The following is a 10,788-nucleotide window of genomic DNA, read 5'->3' as shown; positions in this document are numbered from 1 at the left end:
AATGCAGCGTTAAGCATGAGAAGAAACATGAGATCTAAGCAAATCGATGAAAACTCATTCAAGATGGTAGATACACCGCATAATCTAGGCTAACATTGACATCTAAACCTATCGGCCATTTTCGATAATAGAGGCTAGCCGATGAGGTTAGATGACGAGATCAATCTAGATTGTGCAGTATATATGATAACTTGGTGATTCACATAGATAGGATTAGAGTGTCATAGAGATGTAAGCATTAATCCCGACAACGCAAACTGCCATAACAAGCTTTACCTCTTCGTCGAAGATCGAACCTGATGCAGCCCAACTCGAAAGCAAAAACTCGTCGAAACAATGAAGATAGAAAAAGGTGGCGATGCGCGGAAGTATTATTAAACTGTTGTCCCTTGATTACATGGTGTCAGGTCATATTTATACTCGAAGTACATAATATGTCCTTGCTGGACACGACTCTTATCTCTAACACAATTTAAAATACGAATAAGTACTTTAGGTGGACTCTTAACAAACATACCTCTAAGGAAACTGAAAAATGTCCTAATTAATAGATACAATTGCCCCTTTTTTAGGACTCCAATCCTTGCGTGGCAATGGCTATGAAGTGCTTTGGCTAACCCTGACGACCAACGTGGGACCATCTTTTTCGAGACTGGTTGCATTGGCTTGACTCCGTCAGATTTGGTGCTAGCTGATATACGGCAGCCGATACTGCCTGTAGCCGATTATGCGGCAGCCGATGCTGTTCGTAGCTGATGTGTAATCTGCCTTCTCGAACGGAATCTCTCCAAATCGGCTTTGACTCTAGCTTTGAATCCGGCCCATGACATTACCAAATTTGGTCGTTAACAGTATCATAACTTTTCTCCCATAAAGGAACTCCATTATGGAGTAGTATATGGACCCAAAATTATGCAGTAGTATATGGAGCACTATAAGCGTGTGTTTGGTTTGGATATCAACTGAGATGGGTTAGGTCCATCCTAGTTCTTTTATGGGATGAGCTATGTGTTTCGCACAAGGATTGAAATGGTTCTATTTTGAGGGTTTGGAGGGTGTCCACCCAATTTTTGAGGGATGAAGTTGAACTACATGGATATGTTTTTTCAAAGATCATCCAATCTCACGTGTCTTCAAATCAAACACCCTGTAAAGGTTTGCTCAAACCCAACCCAGCGCATCCCTACAACCAAACACATCCTAAAGGAACTTTGGTTTTTATTACTATGATTTAACTTTCCCACCAGCTGACACGTCTGGTTTTCATTTCAACCATAAGGGCATCCATAATGTGGTGCAAAAGTAATTCATAGATAATATAATATTTCATTCAGTCACCTAATATCATTGTGCAACTAGTCCATATAAAGAAAATAGCAAAATGTACCTATATACATATGGACTACCCATATGAAATACTTCCTCCATATACTTTTGATAGTCATATTTCTAAATCTGAAAATTCTATTTTTGATAGGCATATTTCAATTCAACAACCTATCATCTTAATGACTTTCTCGGATTTAATGCATGACTCTCCATTCTTCCACACAAGATTGGCTACTTGAGCATCGTGAAATGTAAATATTAATGAATTGCTTGTTTACGAGGAATGGCTAGTAGCATGTTTAAATGGATGATAAGTAGAATTACTTATCATTGGTCTGTGTGCCAAGATGAAATATGACTATCAAAAGTAGATAGAGGGAGTAAATAATAACACTACCTTGTATCTATATACATTATATTGTAGGGATCGCTATAATTAAAGTCTATTTACGTGGGTCCCGTCTATATGGATCATTTTTTGCCCTAAGCTTCATTGGGTCCAATTAATACTCCAAAGGTTAGATAGGTTGCCTTGGAGGTTGGACTGTTGGAGCCTTCTCTGTTCTCTCTCTCTGTATGTGTTATATTGGAGTATTTGTCAGTTTATGTCTGCGTGGACCATTAATTTACACTTGCATGTCAGCATGTAGAAAGATAGATCGATCGCCTAGAGACCAAAACGGGAGAGGAGGAAGCCAACATGGAGAAGGCCAGCTGCCTGGAGGAAGCCTTGCTGCTCCCGGAGAGTTGCAAGGAGGAGGAGATCACAGCGAGCGATGAGGTGAAGCGGCAGCTGCGGCTGGCCGGGCCGCTCATCGCCGGCAGCCTGCTGCAGAACCTGATCCAGATGATCTCCGTGATGTTCGTCGGCCACCTCGGCGAGCTCCCCCTCGCCGGCGCCTCCATGGCCAGCTCCTTCGCCGCCGTCACCGGCTTCAGCCTCCTGGTACGTGTAACACTCTTTTGTGCAATGGCTCAATTTTGCAGTGTTAGTTTGTCATCCATGCATTGCCCAGAGAAAGATTTTTGTACTATTTGATTTCTTTTGTTACAGTTCTGTACTTGATTTTTTTTATTACAATGGTTCTTGGTATTAATTCATAGATGTTGTGTTTTCCTGATATTTTTTTAACGGTATTTTTTTTTTGAACGGTGTGTTTTCCTGATATTGAGTTATTAAGCGATGAATTTTTTTTTACTTAAAGAGATAGAGAGGAGATGCTGAGAGATATTATGTTTTTTATTATTTAGGCGATGAGATTTTTTTTAGAAGATTGTACTTGACTTTTTTGTTACAGTTCTTGGAATTAATTAATTAATTACTAGATGATGTGTTTTCCTGATATTGAGTTATTAAGCAATGAGATTTTTTTTAAGGTACTTAAAAGAGAGACTGAGAGATATTATGCTTTTTTTTAATTATATATATTTAAGCGAGGAAATTTTTTTGGTACTTACATATATAGATGCCGAGAGGAGATACTGAGAGATATTGTGCTTTTAACTATTGTACTTTTTTGCTAACTTCTTAGTATTATATATCAGAAAGTAACACAAATTACATGAAAAAATGTGGTATTTCTCAGTAGATAACTAAAATTGCTCGTGAAGTAATATGTTTACATATCAAGAAGTGCCAAATATTAACATTGTCTTTCAGTAAAAAAAAAAAGTTAACAATGTCAAATATCTCTACCGTACCCTGTTAAGAAAAAAATAATTCTATTCGACAGAAGAATTAATTAAACAGAAGCGTTTATATGTGTTTAGTTGTATTATAACTTTTACGGTGGTAGGGGTAATTTATTTGTATAATGGTAAAAATAGGCTGGCATATCCTGCTTTTAGGGCCATGTGGTACGTACCTACTGTCGCGTTAGATCTTTTCCTAGCAATCACACCAAAGGAATAAACAATTTTTCTTATAGTACACTGTATTTCTCTCCGTCAACATCAGAGATTATCATACTGTATTCCATGTGTTAGGTTCCTGAACCTTTTTTTCTTAATACTCTCATTAAGGAATAAACAATTGCATGATACAAAACCAAAGGCTATGCGTGACCACGTTCAAACAATATCCTCAAATCAAGATCTTGAGTTCTTGACCGTGCTGCATACATACGTGGTACTATATTTACTATTGGTTTAGGCACACAATTACATGCCAATCTACCATACTAGCAGTGTGGATTTTAGTAGTTTCATCTGTAATCTATAGGCACCAGTTATACTCCCTCCGTCCAAAAAAACCAACCTAGCTAGGACGGGATGTGACCACTCCTAGTACAACGAATCTGGACAATCGTTCATTGTACTAGGACAGAGGGAGTAGATTCTAAAATGAAGTAGTGTTTGGATACTAGGACACGGAAGAAAGAGACAGGGACGTCCTAAACAAGTGCTGGACAGGGAGGAAAGACTACTTCCTAGTGTTTGGTTGGTGGGGGTGAGATCGAGATGGACTCGTCCTACCAAGGAGAAAGTTCCTAGCTCCTCCTAGGTTTAGGACGATGACATCGTTTGGAGAAATTTGCCAGAAACTGTACAACTAATTAATGACAAGGAACGGGAGAGTAACAACGATGAATTTAGTTTTGATCAGTGATATTTAGCACGTTTTTATGGTTAATTAGTTAATACTCCCTCCCTCTATTCACAATTGATCATCAGATTACCAAAACAAAAATATTCATGTTTGATTGTCGTGTAAAGTCAAGAGCCAACAGATTTCCTTTTTATGCATGCGTGGATTGGAGTATATTAATTAGTGTAAGGTTTATATGTGCATATATGTGATAATTAGTATTGTAATTGTTGTTCATATGGTTGATCACCACATGACTAAATAATACTAATACTAACAAGAAATTAAGTGCGTGTAATTTAGTTAACTAAGAGCATCATCGAGAGCGTCTCTAAATTTTGCTCTCCACTTGCCCATTTAGCTAGATAGCCAAAAAAAAATTCTCTTCATATTTTCTGGTGCACCAACAACCTTTTTGCCCTCCTCTTCTCCTTCTTGCTCTCTTGTTTTCTTTTTGTCTCTCGCCGCAACTCAACACCATTGACCATGGCGGCGGGCATAGAGGAGGAGCATTCCGAAGCTTGATGGTAGGGCGTAGGCAATGAGTTAGTACATATGGCTCATCGAGATCTAGATCGAGGTTGCACACTGGCCCCGTCGACCTCAGCTTTGCCTGCCTACTAGAGTTACCTCCAGCTGGCAGTGGTGCTCTAAATATAGTGTGGTCATGTGGACGCCTATAGAGCTTGGTGCACATATAGAGCTGCTCCTTGCCGGTGTCACCAAGATCAAGTCGACAATTCAATATATTGGGGAAGGGAGGAGGACAACAGTCCTTGGCGAATGGATGAATGTTTGGATCGGGGTGTCGATGAGAAAGAGGAGCGAGGGATGAAAGTACCTTGGTCAGTGCCAGATGAAGCCATGGAGGGGCATAGCTCCGCCATGCTGGAGACACCGTGCAAGTGTGTATGCAGGAGGCGAGCGGGAGAGAAGCTAGATGGGAAAAGATCATGGGAGAAAGAGAGAGGTCTGGTCCAATGTTTGGCCATCCGTAATAGGCTAACCAGATTTTGCACCCTGGGAGTTGCTTTGGCCTGCCGAATGTCTTGGCCATCCGGATAGCATTTCTCCTTGTGTCTTGGAGGGTATTTTTTCCAGCGTTTGGCAAATTTTGGCATACATAGAGCCCAATAGTAACTCTTTTGGAGTTGCTTTGAGATTATAACCATTCAACCAAATAGTTGGATGGAACTATTCTAGTACAACCTATCTATCAAAAATAGGCTAGTCCCATTCCTCCATCCAAAAACATCCTGATTACTAATTTTATATAAGGACAGTTTCCTAAGCTAAGGGGCGGACCCATGCCACGGGCCACCCAGGCTGTGCCCCTAGGCTTGGAGGTGGAGGCCCATTGAAGCTATTCCAATCGGAATAAGTTTATTTCAGGTCCCTTAACTTTACACTCAATCCGATTTTTGCCCTTGAACCCAAAAACCAATACAACCGGTCCCTGAACTGTCCAAATTGGTGCAAACGTGGTCCCTCAGCGGTTTCGAAGGCAGTTTTGGTTGACGTGGCGCCTACAAGGTTGGTTTGACTAGGTTTTCATCCCACGTGACATTGACGTGGCTTTTATGTGGCAATTCGAATCGGAAAAATAATTAAAACCATGGGCCCACATGTCAACTACACGTACAAAATAATTAAAAAAGGTGAGCCCACATGGGTCCCCATGTCATCCTCACTCCTCACTCACAGACAAAGTAGGCAGAGCAACGGCGGGCGGAGCGGCGGCGCATGAAGCAGGCAAGCGGAGCGGCGATGGACAGGGCGGGCAGGTGGGGCTCGACGGCAGGCGAAGTAGCGGCGGACCACCACCTCCTCTCCCCTATTCTCTCTCTCCCCTTACACAGGAGAAGAAACGATGGGAGAGGCAGCGATGGGGTGCAAAGGAGATTTGGGCAGCACGGATGGAGCCTGTGGAGAGAGGTCAACGGCGGGAGCACCTCTGAGGGCTAGTGGAGCGACATGTCACTGGGGAGCAGCAGCGAAGAGAAGGAGGACGATGACGAGGAGCGGTAGGAGGGTACGGATGCCGCGAGGATGGAGGTGGAGTTGGCGGGGGAGAGTATCTGGACGAGCGCCTAGATGGGCTTGATGATGCCGACGAGCACGATGTGTGTGATTTGGGATAGGAAAGTTGAAGATGACGAACAGGAGTGGGTCGGGGAGGCGATCAAGGTGACCGTCTCCACCGCCAGCGGTGGAGGAGGAGAGCTAGCAGTGATCTTCGCTGGCGTCACATCGCTAGCGGCAGGAGCCCGTCGGATCTTCGCCCATCGCTGGCGAGGCGGACCGGATCTGGAGGAGGAAAGACGTGGCATCGACGGCAAGGTGGCAGCCGCGCAAGTGGAGACGCGGGGACGCCGCCGGCAAGGATGGGGCTCCTACCCTCCCTAGCGCTGGCAGCCCTGCCGGCCTACCCGCCTTGTCCTCTGCGCGTGCTCGCTAGTGTGGGGAGAGGAGAGAGCGCCGGTGGAGAGAACATAGAGGTTGGGACTTGGGAGGATAAGGTAAAGGAAGTGGGACCCACTGACATGTGGGTCTCACTATTTTTGTTTGACTGACATATAAGCCCCACATATTCTTTAAAATGTTTTGGTTTTGAATTTTGCTTTTTTTATCAAACTACCACGTAAGCACCACGTCAATGCCTTGTAGGACAAATATCTAGTCAAACGATCTACGTAGGTGTCAAATAAAACCGAGGTCAAATACCAGTTAATGTTGGAACGATCTACACCAGTTAATGTTGTCAACTAAAACCGGGGTCAAATACTACCAAGGACCTTGTTTGCACTGGTTTTGTAAGTTGGAGGATGCATTGTATCCGGTTTTCTAGGCTGAGGATGAAAATCAGACTGGGCGACAAATTAAGGAACCTTAAGTGAACTTATTCCAATCTAATTTCACCATGTATTTGATGTCTGGGCTAAAATCGTTATGGGCTGGCCCAGGTCCTGACTAAAGTCTAGGTCCACCCCTGCTTTTTGAGTAAGCTACATGCTGCTAAGTGCTAACAAACAAAAATTGGACAGCTAATGTTTTTTTTTCTTTTATCATCGACATACTGTTGCCCACAATGATCTCGTTCTTATATATGGGAATTAATCCTGATCCCAGACATGTTTTCATGTACAGAAAATGGATGAACTTCGATGGACATGTTTTATATATGACAGAAAATTCAATTTTGCAATTTCCACAGAACTCCATCCCAGCTGTAAATATAATTCAGTTTTGAGTTTTCCTTTGCCAAAACTTTTCCTGATTACAAACAACATTAACTGGTGGCAAAATGCAACAGATTAGTGAATCTTTTACGGCCATTTCACCTGTTAATTGTTACTTCACCTTTTACCCCCATTTCAGCTGGGCATGGCGAGCGCGTTGGACACCCTGTGCGGCCAGGCGTTCGGCGCGCGGCAGTACCATCTCCTGGGCGTCTACAAGCAGCGCGCCATGCTGCTGCTCACCGCCGTCAGCGTGCCGCTCGCCGTGGCCTGGTACTACACCGGCGACATCCTCCTCCTGTTCGGGCAGGACGCCGACATCGCGGCGGAGGCCGGCGCGTACGCCCGGTGGATGATCCCGGCGCTGTTCGCCTACGGCCCGCTGCAGTGCCACGTCCGGTTCCTGCAGACGCAGAACGTGGTGGTCCCGGTCATGGCGGCCGCCGGCGCGGCGGCGCTGTGCCACCTGGGCGTGTGCTGGGCGCTGGTCCACGCCGCCGGGATGGGCAGCCGCGGCGCCGCCCTCGGCAACGCCGTGTCGTACTGGATCAACGTGGGCGTACTGGCGGTGTACGTGAGGGTGTCGAGGTCGTGCAAGAAGACGTGGACGGGGTTCTCCATGGAGGCCTTCCGTGACCCGCTAAGCTTCTTCAGGCTCGCCATCCCTTCCGCTCTCATGGTCTGGTCAGTCATCAGTGAGACTTAATCGAGCTTAATTACAGTCTCTGATCGATTAATTAAGCTCATTTATGCTTTGAATAAGTGATGATGATATATATTGGATTTGCAAATGAAAATGCAGCTTGGAATGGTGGTCATTTGAGCTCCTCGTGCTCCTGTCCGGCCTTCTTCCGAACCCCAAGCTGGAAACATCCGTCCTATCCATCACGTAATGATCAGTCAGAACACATCTGAATTTTCAATATAGTTTCAGGTTCCTGAATTCGCTTAGCTGAATAACCATATGTACTTAATACATTGTGTTTTCTGACAGCCTCAACACTGCAAACTGCCTGTTCATGATCCCCTTCGGCCTCGGCGCTGCCATAAGGTGAAAAACAAATTAAAAGCTCAACCAAAATCTCCAATATCTGTACAAATCCAGTGCAGAAGCCGGAGAAAAAAAAGTACAATTCTCTGGCTGATTTTGGTTTTTTGTGTAGCACGCGTGTGTCGAACGAGCTCGGCGCGGGCCGTCCACGGGCCGCCCGACTCGCGGTGCGCGTGGTGACGTTGTTGGCGACGCTGGAAGGGTTGGGCATGGCGCTGGTGCTGGCGTGCGTGCGCTACGTGTGGGGCCACGCCTACAGCGACGAGGAGGAGGTGGTCGCGTACGTTGCCAAGATGATGCTGGTTCTTGCCGTCTCCAACTTCCTGGACGGAATCCAGTGTGTTCTCTCAGGTACGCGTTAATTATTATTCAAATCGTTGTGAACATAGATGGCCAGATGTGTCCCCCGGCACGGCATGGCATGGCCCAAGGCATGTTGGGTCGGCACGGCTCAGCATACTCTTTGTGTCGTGTCGTGTCAGCCCACAGCAATGCAATAAGGCGTGCGCCGTGCCGTTGGCCCGAAAGCAAAGCCAGCCCATCATGCTCGTTTTGGAATAAATCTATTGTGGCTCCCTGCTCTCTTTGGGCATCTCAAATAAGTCCATGTTGTGTCCCTTATTTCTTTGGGCCGTACCTTATACGACTATAATAAGTCTATTCTGCTAAGGAAGAGATCCAAGCACAGACCATTGGTCGGGTTGTGCCGTGGCGTCGAGCTGCGGACCTTTTGGCCAACTATAATGTGCGCCCCGCCCCCCCCCCCCCCCCCACCCGCGCGTCTAGGTTTGCATTTACATATGAAAATTTGGGAATGGCAGTGTGTTCAAAGTTCCAACAAGAACATTGGTGTGGATTAAATTGAATTACGACAACACATATAAGTGTAGGGTATGATATGTACTATTAGTTAATACATATAACTTATATATTATTGTTGAGACAATATGACCACTTAACCATTAATACACTAAAATATTTGTATTATTTTTTAATTTATTTTCTTAAATCCCGTGCAACAAATTTTTTCTTAATAAATGTTAAAAGTCACCTTTTGAACCATTGTCATGACTCATACATGCAGTGATGTTTCCCTTTTCTTCTCTTTCCTACATCACCAAACTACTTACATAGCAACCAAGAGAATCCGTTAATAAACATCATTATACATGCCTAAAACAATGCAACAAATTAAGATTGGGAAATGTTCCTTTGGACGTGTAGGTGTGGCGAGAGGCTGCGGGTGGCAGAAGATCGGCGCGTGCATCAACCTCGGCGCGTTCTACGTCGTCGGCGTCCCGGCAGCCTACCTCGCCGCCTTCGTCCTGCGCGCCGGCGGGTTGGTATGTGCTGCAGCTGCCCGTACTTTCACTTGTCCTCAAATTTCAGGGCTTGTCTCCTCTGATCATGTGACCAACTGTTGCTGTGGCGATCGACCCAAATTGATTCTTGAGCACACTTGATCGACAGGGGCTCTGGATGGGAATCATCTGCGGCGTCGCGGTGCAAACCCTGCTGTTCGTGGCCATCACATCACGCACAGACTGGCAAAAGGAGGTATATCTATATAAGCACATATTCAGGGTTTCGGTTCCTGTTCATTTGAAGTTTAGTTTCGTTTCGCTTCCGTGTAATAATTTGGATATGTTTTATGTATGTGTAGGCGAAAATGGCCAAGGATAGGGTTTTCAGCTCATCTCTTCCGACCGATCTCGCGACGTGAGAGGTTGCACTCAGTCAGGAATGTTGTCTGAAAGCAAGCAAAAAGAGTGTGGTTTCAGAGTTGAGCGTGGCAGTGTGTGAACCATTTGGAAGCGAGAAGAAGCGGAAGCCGGAAAAAGGTTTTGTGGGAGGAGGTGATTTTGGCTCGGATGAGAGTAGCGGTGGACATAGATCGCTATATTGGACATTTCAAAAGGAGTTTATACTAACAAAAAATATATGGCTCTTGAGTCTTGATTAGGTGGATTTTATCATCATAATCATAGTTTAAAGAGAAAAATCATTACGTGTCTTTGAATTTTCGTTTAATTTTTCAGTTTTGCTAGAAATTTGTCGTCAAATTTTTTTCTTAATATTTGTCGATTTTTCTAACGGTGCAGCGCGCCGTTCGTATGTGATATCCTCGTTGGTGGCAGCGGTTCGGGACATGCATGTACGTGATACATACGTACGTACAGGGAAGCAGTGCATGTATGTGACCAAGTGATGTCTTGCACGTATCTTTTTCTGTTTTTACTATACAACAAAAGCGATTAAATGTTAACTCTACTTAGATACGGATGAGAGAAATCCCGTGACCTCGACTAAGCCCGAGAAGCGTATAGTTTCATATAAGTTACAGTGTAATTACATATAATTATATTGTACTCATATTTGGAAACTAAAATATAAAATTACAGTCCTATATAACTAAAATTACATTTGTAAGTTCAGTTGATATGACATGTAAGTGTATTGTAATTACATTATAGTTACACTATAATTACACTACTGTAACTATAGTGTAATTATACTGTAACTTTTAATAGATGAGTTGGTGATATTTTTTTTGCGAAGTAAAGATCTAATAAATAAAATAT

General features: G+C 44.2%; 1 protein-coding gene across 1 annotated transcript; it reads left to right on the top strand.

Annotated features, from left to right (window-relative positions):
• Positions 1-1,962: 1,962 nt before the first annotated feature.
• Positions 1,963-10,212, top strand: LOC127777232 (protein DETOXIFICATION 16-like). Its single transcript, XM_052303792.1, has 8 exons — positions 1,963-2,275; positions 7,295-7,839; positions 7,958-8,044; positions 8,150-8,206; positions 8,319-8,557; positions 9,431-9,549; positions 9,677-9,763; positions 9,870-10,212. Exons 1-8 carry the CDS (start codon positions 2,030-2,032, stop codon positions 9,927-9,929), a joined length of 1,440 nt encoding a protein of 479 aa, XP_052159752.1. The 5' UTR covers positions 1,963-2,029; the 3' UTR covers positions 9,930-10,212.
• The last annotated feature ends 576 nt before the right edge of the window (positions 10,213-10,788 follow it).

The sequence above is a fragment of the Oryza glaberrima genome, chromosome 6 (assembly GCF_000147395.1).
Source record: "Oryza glaberrima chromosome 6, OglaRS2, whole genome shotgun sequence".
In the NCBI taxonomy this organism is placed as follows: domain Eukaryota; kingdom Viridiplantae; phylum Streptophyta; class Magnoliopsida; order Poales; family Poaceae; genus Oryza; species Oryza glaberrima.
The sequence above is the reverse complement of the archived record's forward strand: the minus strand, read 5'-3'. Positions and strand labels throughout refer to the sequence as shown.